This window comes from Chionomys nivalis, chromosome 10, assembly GCF_950005125.1.
Source record: "Chionomys nivalis chromosome 10, mChiNiv1.1, whole genome shotgun sequence".
Classification (NCBI taxonomy): domain Eukaryota; kingdom Metazoa; phylum Chordata; class Mammalia; order Rodentia; family Cricetidae; genus Chionomys; species Chionomys nivalis.
The window spans coordinates 16,353,571-16,368,364 of record NC_080095.1 but is presented as its reverse complement, the minus strand read 5'-3'; the positions used below and the strand labels follow the sequence as shown (position 1 = coordinate 16,368,364).

The 14,794-nt window shown below is 44.3% G+C and overlaps 1 protein-coding gene across 5 annotated transcripts in view; it reads left to right on the top strand.

Annotated features, from left to right (window-relative positions):
• The first annotated feature begins 1,212 nt into the window (after window positions 1-1,212).
• Traf3 (TNF receptor associated factor 3) overlaps window positions 1,213-14,794 on the top strand; it is a 103,395-nt gene continuing 89,813 nt past the window's right edge. For 2 of the 5 annotated variants that reach the window (XM_057782417.1, XM_057782416.1), the window contains exons 1-2: window positions 1,213-1,361; window positions 1,765-1,873. Coding sequence is in view for 2 of the 5 variants with exons in the window: in XM_057782414.1 (XP_057638397.1) it covers window positions 1,685-1,712 (28 nt within the window). In the remaining 3 variants the exon portion in view is untranslated. Of the gene's footprint in view, window positions 1,362-1,655; window positions 1,713-1,764; window positions 1,874-14,794 lie in introns of those variants that run through there. The other 3 variants (XM_057782414.1, XM_057782412.1, XM_057782415.1) reach the window with 2 other exon arrangements.

Here is a 14,794-nt window from a genome sequence, read left to right as displayed (position 1 = left end):
CCCAGGTGGGGGCGCCACTGGCCTAGCTGAGTCTGGCCAACCAGGATGCTGTCAGGGCTCTGGTATAGGCACCTGTTGGCTAATGCATCCAGGGACGTCCTGACACATTATCTAGGCTTCTAGAACATTCCACGAGGTAAGCTGGACAGATGATGCTGGATTTCCTGCCTCTGTTCACTGCAGAGCAGGTGCAGGGGCACCGACAGGCTGGTCACACCGGTCTCGGCTTTGGCCTTGGACCCTAGGAGTTTTCTTGAGAAGTGTGAGTTTTTAACGGATTTGGAGATGATCACGGACTCGTTCCTCAGTGGTCTGAACTTCCTAAGGATAGGGCTCCCATTTGCCGCCCTCCCCCCCCCATCTTGCTATGGCATTAGGGACCATCTGGGGAAGGAGCCCTGTGAGCCCTCGGTGACCATGAGACAGCAGGATGAAGCCGCTGGAGAAATGGGCGTCCCTGGCCTAGAGAAGTGCCCAGGGCAAATTGGCCACCCTGTCCACACTGGGCCAGACCCAGTTTCCTGGGTGGGTGGGTGGAGGGAGCCAAGGAGGAACTCTGCTAAGCCTCTGAGAGCTCGGTCAGATGGCGCCAGACCCGCCTGTGAGAGGCATGCGAGGGCACGCGTGGAGGTGGCGTGTCCGTGTACAAACGTGAGGGCTGTCTGTGGGCTCTGCGCGCCTGGGAGCTCTGGGGGGGGGGGGGGGACGACGGAACTGCCCGTGTCCGAGCGGGAGATACTCGGAACGAACTCTGCACGTGTGTCAGCGGGTGCCCGCGACCGAGTGTCTCCTACAGGTGTGAGTGCTCGAGTAGGCGCCAGGGTAGGGGCAGCCCGTCGAGGTGGCGACGCGAGGAACCTTCTTCGCCTAACTCTGCCTGACTGGCTTTTTGACCCGGAAAGACCGGGACGCGGGCGGGGCGCGAGGGCGCAAGCGCGCGCGCGCGAAGGGGCCTGGGCCTGAGGGCCCCGGGCGCGCGCCGTCGTTGCTAAGGCCGGCGGCGAGCGCGGGGCCGAGGGTCCCTAGCAACGGGCGCGGGCGCGCGCCAGCCGAGGGGGATGGGGGGGAGGCGCGCGCGGGCGGCGGAGGCGGGCGCGCCAGGGCGCGCGCCGGCGGCCCGCGGGGATTTCCAGCGCGCGAGAGGAAGTGCCAGCGCGAGGGTGCGTGAGGCGGCGCGGCCGGCGGCCGCCGCGTGCGCGAGCCGGGTTGCAGCCCAGCAGGGACTTTCCAGCCGGCGGCGGCGGCGGCCGCCGGCCCTTCCCCGCCCCCCGACATGGGGCTGCACGGGGAGCTGGACGCTGCAGACGACGGCGGAGGATGCGCGCGGCGCCCCTGAGCCGGCCGAGCGGGCGGGCCGCGGGGTAAGGTCGGCGGGCCGGGACGGCGGGGCGGCGGGGCGGCGGGCGGCTCCATCCCGGCGACGGCCCCGGGCCCGGCGGGTCCTGCGCGGCCAGGCCCGGCCCGGCCGCCTCACCGTCTGCGGTGCGGCCCGCCCGCCGCCCCAACTTTGGAAACTTTGTGTGTGGGGCCGGCCCCGGGCCCGAGGCGCCGGCGCTTTCAGGCGGACGGGGCAGCCAGGCCTCGCGCCCTAGGTGCCCGCCCCGAGGGGTGCTGAGCCGTCAGCATCTCAGAGGCCCGGGGCTTTGGCGCGGTACGGAACGACGGAGTCAGGGTGTCCGCATAGATGAGCGTGCTCGTCCTGGCTGGTGGAGGTGGGTTTTTGAGCCATTATTTAAAAGTTTATACTGAGTCATTGCTCTGCAGATGAATGACTGATTCATAGTCGGAGAGCTGCAGAGAGGCTGGAAGGCAGGCGGTTCTGAGATCCAGCTGGGGTCGAATGCACACCTTCCACCTTCGATTAACACCAAAGGTCAGAGTGGGCTCCCCACGGGCGAGTCATTAAAACGATCCCTGCCGCGGGGCTTTGCAGGGTCTGGAGGCGCCAGGCTACGGCTCTTGTACGTTTCGCCACGTTTCCACACTGTCATCAGCCCCGGGTTGGGGACGCGGGTTTCAGGATTAGATCTTTAGAGAGAATTCTGCGTGGAAAATTCTTTACCTTTAATTTGAAACGGCCACAAAATGCAAATGGGTGAAGTGCTGTGGACGTGCTCTGAAATCCAAAAAGCATTCGGATCGGTTGAAGGAACTGATTTTATTTTCGTGGCTTTTGTACTGAGCTTTGACTCAGTTTTGAGAATGAAATAGAAGGCTGTGTGTGTGTGTATTTGTATGTGTGCTCTTTTTCTGTGGAGTCTTAAAGGCTATATCGAGTGTTGTATTGGCGTCTTAATTTACATTCACAGCATACAACTGAAGAGAAGCCATAATTTTTTTTTTTGGTAGCATTTTCTGTGACTAGATGCACAGGTGAAATTTTTGGAAATGGTGTTTTGTGTTGTCTGTGAAATGCTGATGTGGTAGAAATGTCCAGGTGGACCCTCAGTTGGGCTTTAAAATCTTCTGGTGCTGTTGAGGTCTTGGAAAATGGCCTGTTGAAAATACTGCATCATTGTAGGGTGTCTGGCAAAATAGTGTACAGCCATCCTTTATTCAAAGGGGAGGAAATGTTTCCCTTTTCGCCATGTTGTGACATCTTAAATATTAAAAATTAGTCTGAAGGTGAAAATTCTTTTGCCAATGCAAATGGAACATTTAAAGTATGAAAAGTGGGGAATTTATGACAGGAGTCAGAAATCCCTGAGTAGGTGCTGGGGATGGAAATCCAGATGGATCTTGGGTTCCATCCTCACTGGCTCAGATCAGACCTCATAATGGACAAGGTTTAAGATGTAAGGTGTCTTACCCAGACACCTCTGTTCCAGCTGTCACAGTGCAGAAGCCAGGGAAGCGGGGAGCTAGCCAGGGAGAATTCCAACATTTTTAAAACAAGACATTCATGTGAATTCTATGAGGGAAAAGAAGACCAATTATTTTTCTTGGATGCTATCCATTCTTTTTGGAATTAGATGGCCTCAGTGAGAAGGCTGCAGAGACATTCCATTGGAAACAGGCAATAGTCAGTTGTTGGTCCTCTGAAGAAACTCCTTCATTTAACTGGATGCTTATTGTCCCTGTGTTTGGGATTTTTCTAAACACTTCTGCTAGAATCCCTTAGAAATTTTCAGTGTGTAAATCAAGATGGACTTTGCGGGGTATTGTCAGGATAGATATGCTAATGAGCCAAGTAGATGAGCATGATTTATCATTCCCTAAAATCCTTTTTTTTGTAATGCTGAAACTGTACCTCCAGAGAGATGAAACTGTCACTGTGGTGTTGCAAGTCTTAGCTAGCTCAAATACACAAAGGAAATTGCATTAAATTTGCCTTTGTTTTCTCATCTTGTATAGTGAGACTCTCCAAACAGCAAATGAGCTAACTTATCAAATATTATGCAATATTCAATTTCTTCTCAGTGGTCAATTTCAGAATTTTTGACAGAAGTCTCATGACCCAAGGACTTAGCGTGATTTGTGGAATCAGAACCCCTGTATGCATCTTTGCAAGTATTTACAGAAGAAAAATAATTGTTTTTGTTGATGTTTGTGCTTGTATATGCTCATTACAATCCAGATATGGAGGGAAGCTGAGAAGAGAGCTAAAGTGAGGAAGGAGGTGAGATCAGAGGATTTGGAAGGTGACCAGAGAGGGGCAGCCGAGGCCTGGGTATAGCATGGTGCTTAGGCTTGGAGCCAGAGTGAGGGAGGCCCAGAGGCCTGCAGGCAGGAAAGCAGTAGAGATGAGTAGCTGGGATTGGTGTAGTCTCAGAGGAGCTAACAGAGAGAAGAAAATATAATTTTAAAAAGAAAACTATAGAAGAAAACATTAAATTTATTTATGTAGTTTCTATGATTCCTAATTAATAAAAATATAAAATGCCTTTTCATTTTAGAAAACCTTATTTTGTATATCCCAGGGAAGAATTGGGATGAGAGGCTAGTCTAGAAAGAAGAAGGTGAGGTTCCTATCAAACACAGAGCCTTTTTTTGGTGGTACTTGGTGTTTCAGACTTGGGGTCAACTGCTAGGGAGTGAGATGTCACTAGTGCAGGTGACTGTTGACTTCTGGCCCCTCCAGGAGTCAGGTTGGCATTCATGCTGCAGTCAGACAAGCATATTATTAACCTGGACTTGGGAGTCTTTTGCTCATTTAATTAACATTCAGTTAATGTGCCCCAAATTCCCATAATCTAGTTACTATGCTGGGATGAGTGAGACACAGCACCTGTTTTTAGGGGCATGATCTGTAGAAATCTGTGGCGTCTGGGTCCCTGTGTACAGTGAAGGGCATTGTCAGGCCCACCTAAGATCTGACTATGACACCAGGACAGGAACTTTACAAAAGAATAGTGAAGAAAAATGTAAGTCATCATCTCACTCCCAGAGAGTTGACCCCCGCTAGGCGGTGGCACGTGCCTTTAATCCCAGCACTTGGGAGGCGGAGGCAGGTGGATTTCTGTAAGTTCAAGGTCAGTCTGGTCTATAAGAGCTAGTCCAGGACAGCTAGAACTGTTATACAGAGAAACCCTGTCTTGACTCGTTACACAAGTAAAGACTTACTAGGAAAAAAAAGGAAAGTCATCCACATATGTAGGAGGAAATGAATTAGTGTTTTATATGGAAGTCTGCAAGTACTGGGGTGGGGCTTGTGTTACTGTAAGAGAAAAGCTCCTGGCTGCCTGTATTAGTCAGGGAAGTATCCGGGAAAGGCACCCAGTTGACCACAGTATTAGGAAGTCTGGTCCCACTTGTAGGGCCCTGAGAATGACAGTAAGAGGATCTTCCCTTCCCTTCTATGTAAGGTGAGACCTGTTAGCTTGCTGCTCTGTTGCTCCCTGCTGGTATATATGATGTTAGTAGTGCTGCTAGCCAGTTTTCCAGATGTTTTATTTCCTTTGCTATCCTCCAGCTCTTTCAGGCTTTTGTGTTTTGAAGCTGAAGTAATCTGGCTGTCTCTGACTGAAGAGCATGGTTTGTGGAAGGGAGTAGAGCAATAGAACCAGTTTGGGTCACAGCACATTGCTGTGCCTGCTGTGTCTCTTCGTAGGTCAGTGCTTCCAACCTTCCTGATACTCTGACCCTTTAATACAGGTCCTCATGTTGTGGTGACCCAACCATAAAGTTATTTTGTTGCTACTTCATAACTGTAATTTTGCTACTCTTATGAATTGTCATGTAAATATCTGATATGCCACCCATAAGGGGTTGTGACCCACACGTTGAGGGTCATTATAGATAGAAAATTTCAAAAATCTGTGGTGGTGGGAAAGACACAACACACTTCCACCAAACCCACCACTCTAGTCCTTATCGAGAGACTTGATATGTTTTAATTCTCATGAAATGAAATACTGGATCCTGTGTTTGATTTTTAAAAATAATTTTATTTATTATTGTATATGTATGATGTGTGTATAGCAAGGAGGTGAGTGACACTTTGGGCATGTAGTAGTCAGAGGACAACTTTGTGGGGTCTGTTCTGTACTTCTAGTCACATGGGTTCTGCTGATTGAGTTCAGGTGGTTATACTTACACCCTTGGATGGCAAGCTTTATTCTTTACTCACTGAGCTGTCTCAGAGTCCCCGATATTTCATTTCATGATCTCATTTTTAAAAGATTTGTTTCAAGTTGATTTTAAACATTTGAAAATTAGCTAGAGGACTGGTAAAATGGCTCCGCAGGTAAGGTTGCTTGCCAACAAGCCTGATGACCTGAGTTTGATCCTTGGAACTCATGGTCAAAGCAAAGAGTTGGTGGAAGATCTGACCTCCACACATGTGCCTCTTCCACCATGAAAAACGTAAAGGGAAAGGGATGAAGTGGAGGCTATTTGGTGACTTCTCATGAGGCCATTTTACTAAAGAGATACGGACTGCTGTTCTGATTTCCCAATTTCCTCTCCACTTCAAACGCTGATTATATATCCAGACCATAATGCCATATTAATGAGAAGCTTGACATCTTTTAAGTGTTGAGAAAGGCTAAATTGAATAAGCAGGTGGAAAATGATGTAGCCTTTTGGACAGTTGTAGGCAGCATTCCAGTGAAATACATCTCTAGGGGTCATGATCATTTCTGTTTATTATTGAGACAGGTTCTCCCTGTATAGCTCAGGCTGCCCTTGAACTTGGGATTCTTCTGCCTCATCCTCCCTAGTGCTAAGTGAGCCACCATGCCTGATGAGTTTTAATACTTTTTTTTTTTTTTTTTTTTGGTTTTTTTCGAGACAGGGTTTCTCTGTGGTTTTGGAACCTGTCCTGGAACTAGCTCTTGTAGACCAGGCTGGTCTCGAACTCACAGAGATCCGCCTGCCTCTGCCTCCCAAGTGCTGGGATTAAAGGCGTGCGCCACCACTACCCGGCTTTTTTTTTTTTTTTTTTCCATTTTTTTAAGACAGAGTTTCTCTGTAGCTTTGGATTCTGTCCTGGAACTCACTCTGTAGAACAGAATGGCCTTGAACTCACAGAGATCCGTCTCTGCTTCCAGATTGCTGGGATTAAAGACGTGCACTACCACCACCACCGAGTTATAATAGTTTTGATGTGGTTTTCTAAGGTTAACTTTTATTCTGGAAGGCTAATGCCCATTTGGAGACCTGCTTGCACACGAGGTAATTATAATTAGGTGCTTGTGACACCTGTTCTTCCAACAGGTACATGGTGAATGTTTCTATTTAGATTCTGCAAGGTAGAAAGAGAAGAAGGACATAACAGAGGACCACAAACCCAGTGCCTCCCGTGATTGTTTTCCTGGCCCACTGTCTTGTTCTGCTGCTCTGATACATTAGAGGGAGTTTTGCAATGGGAAACTACTACTGTTTTGTTGTTGTTTTGAAACACACTCTTTATGTAGTTCTGGCTGTCCTGGAACTTGCCATCTAGACCAGGCTGGCCTCAAACTCACAAGTATTTCTGTCTCTGTGTCTGCCTCCAGAGTACAGAGATTAAAGGTGTGCATCATTAATCTTGGCAGGGAAACTTCTTTGATACAAATGTCTAATTTTTTTGGAAGAACAGGGAAAGGAGTGCTTTCCCCACTAATGCTTAGAAGTCCTAAATTTACATGGAAATTAAATTCTTTGCTTGTTGGATTAGTGCAGTCTGCTGTAGGGTAAATTAAGGGTATAGGTTCAGAAGACTTTTCTCTGGGACTTTATCTCTAGTAGGGATGGGGCAAGCACATGAAATTTTATCTTTATGTAAATTATACATTGTACTCAGTAATCTGTTTTAATATAAACATACTGTGCTTCTAATCTTTAGTAGAATTGATTCTCCAAAAGATGCATTGTGTTTATTCATGGCTGGCTTTGGAGCCCCTATAATCTCACCACACATTTGAAATACTTTTTGTTCCTAGGTGTTTTGAAAATGATTTTTCAAACTGTATTTAATCAAACTTTGTTTTTCTTACCTTTTTTTCGAGCATGTACTATGCTGGTGGCTAAAACTAAAAGGTCAGGTGAGATACCGAGTGGTCTCTGCCCTCATGGAGTATGCAGGCCATGGCCAAGCTAGAATAACCCTTTGGTGATAGCACAGTGTGGTGGGTGCTGTGACAGTGAACAGAAGTGCTGTGGGGTCTGGACCACATGCTGTGCAGGAATTCTCTTGATGCTGAATTCAAAATACAACAGCACAAATGAAGAGGAAGTACCGCGGAGTTGAAGCCCAGTGAGTCTGAATTGATTCCATGGCTGCCCTTCCTGGGAAAGGGAACATGAAGAGGGGCCCAGCTCTTGAGGCTGTAATTGTGCCCCTCACGGGAAAGGAAAAGAAAGGAAGAGCAAGTCTTCTTAGAGGTCCTGTTTTTACCTGTGGGCCTTTTCGGCCGAGTAGTTTGTTGTACTTGTTTTCTGATATGGAATCTCCCTGTGCAGTTCACTTTGGTCTCACATTTACCTTGTAGCCCAGGTTATCCTGGAATTTCCAATCTTCCTGTCTGCCCCCAACTGCTGGGGTTTACAGGTATGTGTTACTGCACATGGCTACAGTGCAGTTGTAGATTTTGTTCAGTTATAGGTTTTTTGGTTTTGCTTTGTGAGTGTAGGTTTTCTTTTGTTCCTATTTAGTGTTTTTTTCAGGCACATTGTGGATTGTTTGAGCAGTTTTTCATGCAGTCTTTCTCTGCTGACATTTGCTTGGCTGTATTAGCTTCCGTCCTCCCTAGTCAGTTTTCATTCCTTTTCTGCGTTTTAGTCCAGTTTCTTAGAGCAGCACCAGTGTGCTTGTATTCTTTAACAAGCCTATCTAGGGACTGGGGTTGTAGCTCAGTGGTAGAGCCTACTACATGCAAAACCCTGGGTTTCATCCCAATAGTGAAAAAAAAAATCAATTAGGATACGGTTTACTCTTGTGGTTCAGATATTACATATATCTTAGCAGTCTCTAACCTAGTTTACTAATGTGTTTTCTTTCCTCTTTATCTCTCTTAGTTTACATTTAAACCAGTAGTCTAGTACTAATGATAGTATTTAGTCTTCATGCCTTTTACAGAGTTTACAAACATTAGCTTGTTAGTAGTGAACAAGCCCCTGAGGCCTAGTCACTCTGTAAAGAGCATCATGGTTATAGCTCAGCACCCATTTATCTCTACATATCTACAGATATCACCCATATCTACAGATGGCTCATGGGAATAGAAGTTAAGACAAAGAAGCTTTTTCCTAATTAGCAGGGAAGTGATGTTGGCTGCTTCAGAGGATCTGACTTTTCAGCTATTACCCTGTGAAGTGTTTGATTGGAACTAGGAAGGACCAGAGACTGCTGGATCAGAAGTGCAGGCTTTGTTCCATCACCGTGTTCCTACTCCAGGGAGGGCTGGGAGTCATAGAATACAGCTGGACACCATGGCACAACCCAAGTCTGTGGGTTGATAGAGGCTTAATCTTTTGTTTTAGACAAAAGTAGATAACAGGCAGTAGTATGTGAGCAAGGATCTCAATGAGTCCAAAATTTGCCCTACCCTTTTCGAGGTTCAGGGAAGTTCTGGTGTGTCTCTGACCAATCTCTGAGATTGAGATGACAAACTTCTGAGACAGGGTTTCTCTGTGTATCTTTGGCTGTCGTGGAATTCATTATATAAACCAGGCTGTTCTCCAACTCACAGAGATCCACCTGTCTCTGCCTCCAGAGTACTGGGATTAAAGGTGTGCACCACCACCACCCAGCTGTGAAGAGGGGATTGTTCTCTCTCTCTCTCTCTCTCTCTCTCTCTCTCTCTCTCTCTCTCTCTCTCTCTCTCTCTCTCTCTTTCTCTCTCTCTCTCACGGTTTAGCCTCAAGTGTGAGTGAAAGTAAGACACATTTGTGGCTGGAGAGATGGCTCAGTGCTTAAGAGCACTAGCTTGTTCTTCCAGAGGACCTGGAGTCAATTCCCAGCACCCACAGCCATTCTTAACTCTAGTTCAGGGGATCTGGCGCCAGGCATATATACATTGCACATACTTACACACCTATGGAATTCTGGTTATTCCTCTAGCTGACTGTCATGTCAAGTTACTTGTCATCTCTAAACTCCGTTTTCTCATCTATGGCATGCAGAGTCCTGGAGATGGATCCTGGTGACAGCTGTACATTATGACTGATTCCACATCACTAAACTATATGTTTAATAAAATGGCTGAGATGGTAAGTCTTATGTGTGTTTTACAGTAGAAAATTAATTGTGAGGTATAAAATGAGAAGTAATGGAAGTACTGGAAAGATGAGTCAGCAGTTAAAAGCATGCATTGCTTTTAATGGAGGACCGGAGCTCAATTCCAAGCACCCGTGCCAGTGACTCACAACTGCTTGTAACTCCAGCTACAGGAGGATCAGATGCGCCTGTCTTCCAAGGGCATCTTCACTCATGTGTATACCCACTTACAGAAACATTGAAAAAAAGAAGTGATAAGTAATGGGGGACAAGAAACTAACATCACAGTGATGAATCCCTCTGTTGTTATAGCATCCACAGCAACCTACAGATTGTGTGGCTTGTGCTACAGAATCAGTTTGAGGTCAGCTTGGGATATTTAAAGACCTGTCTCAAGCCGGGTGGTAGTGGCACACACCTTTAATCCCAGCACTTGGGAGGCAAAGGCAGATGGATCTCTGTGAGTTTGAGGCCAACCTGGTTTACAAGAGCTAGTTCCAGGACAGGCTCCAAAGCTACAGAGAAACCCTGTCTCGAAAAACCATAAATACATAAATAAAATAAAGATCTGTTTCAAGAAAATAATATAAATGAAGTGATAAGTGCTCGCTCTTCCTTTCATGAATGTTTTCAACAAGGTGAAAAGCAGGATCTCTGGGCTGTGTCAGAAGAGTATCATATATGGTGTGGTGGAGCATTATTGAACTATGAAGAAACTATCCATTCCCCATTTTATTTTATTTTCCCTCCCTTCCTCTCTCCCTCTTTTTCTCCCTCCCTCCCTCTCTCCCTCCCTCCCTCTTTCCCTCCCTTCCTCCCTTCGTTGTTTTTTTCAGTTTTTTGAGACGAGGTCTCTGTAGTCAAGACTGACCTTGAGAATTGCAGTTCTACCTCATCCTCCTGAGGGTGAGTGGTGGGCTTAAAGGCTAAACTACCATGTCCAGCTAAGGAAGTTTTTTGAACAGAAGGTAAAATGTCTGGAAACCAAAGTCACATTAATTTGCATAAAAGGAACATCTATATTTAGATATCCCTGTTTTTTTTTTAAGAAAGCATTTTTTGCATATGATTAAATTTTGATAAGTTTTATTTTGATTTTTTCTTTCCCATTATTTAATAGGAATAGTGTTTTGTGATTTATTCAGGTCTCTTCAAATACTTGAAAGGTCTCCTATAAACTCTCTTAAAATAGCCCATGTTTCTCATAATCTCTTAATTTGCTTCTTTTCTATTGCAGCAAAAAAAAAGTTTATAACCTTCATGAAGAGAGTTTCTGGCATATGGTTGGTAGTCAACTATTGTTTAAATAAATCCATAAATTGTAGTTCAACATTTTCTTCCATTGAGACAAAATTCACGTAGCATATAATTAACTATTCTAAGGTGTGTGCTCGAGCATCTGTGTTTGCACTTTATCTGTTCATCTGTCTGCGAACAATTAGTGTTCATCCTCTTTACTGTTAGGAATAATGTTGCCCTAAGCAGATGTTTAAGTGTATGTGTGTCCTCTTTTTTTCTGGGTTGTCTCCCAGAGCGTTGGTCATACTGCACCTTTGAGTTTAGTTTATTCCCACCAGCAGTGTCAGTTTCTTCACATCGTCACTAAACTAACTCCTGTTGTTCGAGTGTGTGAATTACTGTGTTGTTGTCATTTTGATTTATTTCTTGGTAACTAGTGGGCTCTATGTGCTTGGTGTCCTTTAGTATATAGTTTTTAAATGTCTAAGCCCTTGGTCTTTGCTTTAATTGGGCTGCTTTTTTTCTTAAGTTATAAGAGCTCTATATATTGTAGACATGAAACCCTTTAGATACACAATTTGTGACTATTTTCTCCCATTTAGTATAGTGCTTCATAACTTTTGTTGATAATATCCTTTACACAAAGCTTTAATTGGTATTTATTTATTTATTGTTACTTGTGATTTTGGTGTCAAGTCTAAGAATTCATTGCTAAACCATTAATATTTACCACTATGCCTTCTAAGAGTTTTACAGGGTTAGTTATTATGTTTAGGTCTTTGGTTCAGTTTGAGTTTGTTTTTGTATATGGATCAAGGTCGGAGTTCCCACTTCATTTTTTTTTTCTGTAGGAGACTTCTTTCTCTATCAAAAAGTTTCAGATATATTGGTTATAGATATTTGCATTTCTTTCTAGATTCTTAGTTCTGTTTTCTTGGTCTATATGCTATCCTAATGTCAGCGCCACATGATCTCATTGTTGTAGCTTTTTAGTAAATATTGAAGTAGTAAGCTTTGAAAATGAGAGTATTCCAACTTTTTCATTTCCAATATTGTATTGACAGTTTTGAGCCTCTTGATGTTTTATGTGAACTGTAAGGGTTACTTTTCTCTTCCTGTAAAAATGTTTACTGGAATTTTAATAGGGATTGCACTGAATCAGATTGTTTTGGAGTTGCCTTCCGCTCCATGAACATGGTTGTTTCCTCATTTGCTTCCTCAGTTCCCTCCTTCCCCTTCCCTTCCTGTCTTTCATGCTGCTGGGGATTGAACTGAGGTCCTCATTGAGTGTTAGACAAATAGATACTCTACTGCTGAGCCATACTACCAGCCTTCTTTCATTTATTTTTCATCAGCATCTTGTAGTTTCAATGTATAAATATTCAGCTCCTTGGATGATTTTAATTCCTTAATATTTTGTTCTTTGTGGAGTCTGCTGTAAATAGAATTATATTCTTTATTTTCATTTTGGATTGCTGTTAGGTATAGAAGCACAACTTTTTTCTTTCTGTTTTGATGTGAATTTATATGTTGCCTGTAGCACATATTTTGTGGGGCTTTTTTTTTTTTACTTTTGTTTATTTTGTTTTATGTGCATTGGTATTTTGCCCGCATGTATATCTGTGTGAGGGTGTCAGATCTTGGAGTTACAGACAGTTGTGAGCTGCCATGTGGGCACTGGGAATTGAAGTGGGGCCCATTGGAAGAACAGCCTCTTAACCTCTGAGCCATGTCTCCAGCCCCGGGGTATTTTTTTTTAATGTGTATATGAATTTTGCTTGTGTGTTTATTTGTACACTGTGTACATACCTAGTGCTTACAGAGGCCTGAAGAGGGCATCAGATTCCCTGGGACTGGAGTTACAGATGGATGTGGGTTTTGGACATTGAACCCAGGTCTTCTGAAGAGCTACTAGTGCTCTGAGCCATGTCTCTACGTCTTAGGGGATGTTCTTCAGTCACTTTGTGTGCAAATAGAGATACTTTACATCCGCTTTCCAGCCTGATGCTTTTATCTGTTTTTCTCCATCTTTAGTATTCAGGATAGTGATGAGGATCATAGTGGAGATGTACATCCTTGTATTGCTCCTGATCTCACAGGAGCTTTCAGTCTTTAGCCTACGTAGGGCCCCGGAATGGATTCCTAGCTTGGGGTAGGGGTTCGCACAAATCCTTAAAGGCTCTTTGATAAAGTAAGGAAGTTTTTGGGGTTTTTTTTTTTTTTTGTTTTTTTTGTTTTTTTTTTTTTGGTTTTCCAAGACAGTGTTTCTCTAGCTTTGGAGCATGTCCTGGAACTAGCTTTTGTAGACCAGGCTGGCCTCAAACTCACAGAGATCCACCTGTCTCTGCCTCCTGAGTGCTGGGATTAAAGGCGCGCGCCACTACTGCCCGGCTAAAAATAATTTATTTTTGTACTTTGGTGTTTTTGCTGCATGTGTGTCTGTATAAAGATGTTGACTCCTCTGGAACTCAAGTTACAGACAGTTATGAGCTGCCATGTAAGACACCGGGAATTGAACCCAGGTCTTCAGGAAGAACAGCCAGTGCTCTTAACCACTGAGGCATCTATCCAGCCCTTTGTTGTTGGTTTTTTTTTTTGTTTTGTTTTTTTTTGAGACAGTCTCTCTACTACTCCTGGTTGCCTTGGAGCTTGCCTTTCGTAGACCAAGCTGACCTTGAACTCAGAGAGATCCTCCCATGGTAACACCTTCAATCCCAGCAATTGGTTTACTACCAATCCCTGGGATTATTGAATTTTGTCAAGTCCTTTTGTAGTTTGAGAATGAGCATGTATTTTTTTCTTTGTCCTGTTAGTATACTGTGTTATAGAGACTTTGTGTGTGTGTGTATGTACAAGCCTATGCATGATTATCTGTTTGTATGAGCCTGTGTGCATGTTGATATGTGTGTGTATGTGTGTGTATATTTACAAATCTGTGTGCATGTTTGTGTAGGTACACACGCGTCTGGAGCTCAAAATCACCCTTAGGTGTTATTTCTTAGAAGCAGTCTGCTTTCTTTTTTGAGCCAAGATCTCTCACTGGAACTTGAATTTTGCCAGTCAGACTAGGCTGGTTGGTCAGCAAGTCACCTGCCTGTGTATCTGTCTTATGTGTGGTAGGATGCTTACACTTTTACGGATGGAATTGTTTTCCTTTAGCCCAGTGATTGTGTGTATTGAATCATCCTTGCATTCCTGGGGTAAGTCCTGGTTTGTCATGTATGTAATCCTTTTAATAGTTATTGGATGATGTGCCACAGTTCTACTGAGGACATTTGTGCTTATGTTCATAAGGAATAGTGCTTCGTAATTTTATTTTCTTCTAATATCTTTTGCTTTTGTTATCAAGGCACCAAAAGGTATATCATGTTTATATAGAATTTTGTTACCAGGTCTCCCCAATTTCCAGTCACATAGAAAATTCTAGGAGCGGTAGTGGCAGAGACAGATGGATCTCTGTGAGTTCAAGGTCAGCCTGGTCCACAGAGGGAGTTCCAGGACAGTCTCCAAAGATGCAGAGAAACCCTTTCTCAAAAAACCGAAAAAAAAAGAAAGAAAATTCTAGGAGGATTCAAAGCAGGCATGGTGATGATACGACATAGCTTTTTATTGCGCATACTTCCCAACACATGACTATAGTATTGGCTGTAAGGTCAATTGTTTCCTTTAATGGCTAATAGCTGGGAAAATCATGGTGGACATTACCTCCATCGTTCTGTATCTACCAATAGAAAATCAAGAAGGGAACTCCGTCCTTGATGCTTTGGTAGGGGGAAAGGTGTATTTCAATTGTTTGGTTCTTTTGTTCCAGATAGCTCTGATTGAAGTCACTCACTGGGGTCTGTCTGGTGGCTGATCTGGTTTTAAGGATCCAGTGGTTGCACTAACATACCTGTGTGGTTGGAAAGTGTAGAT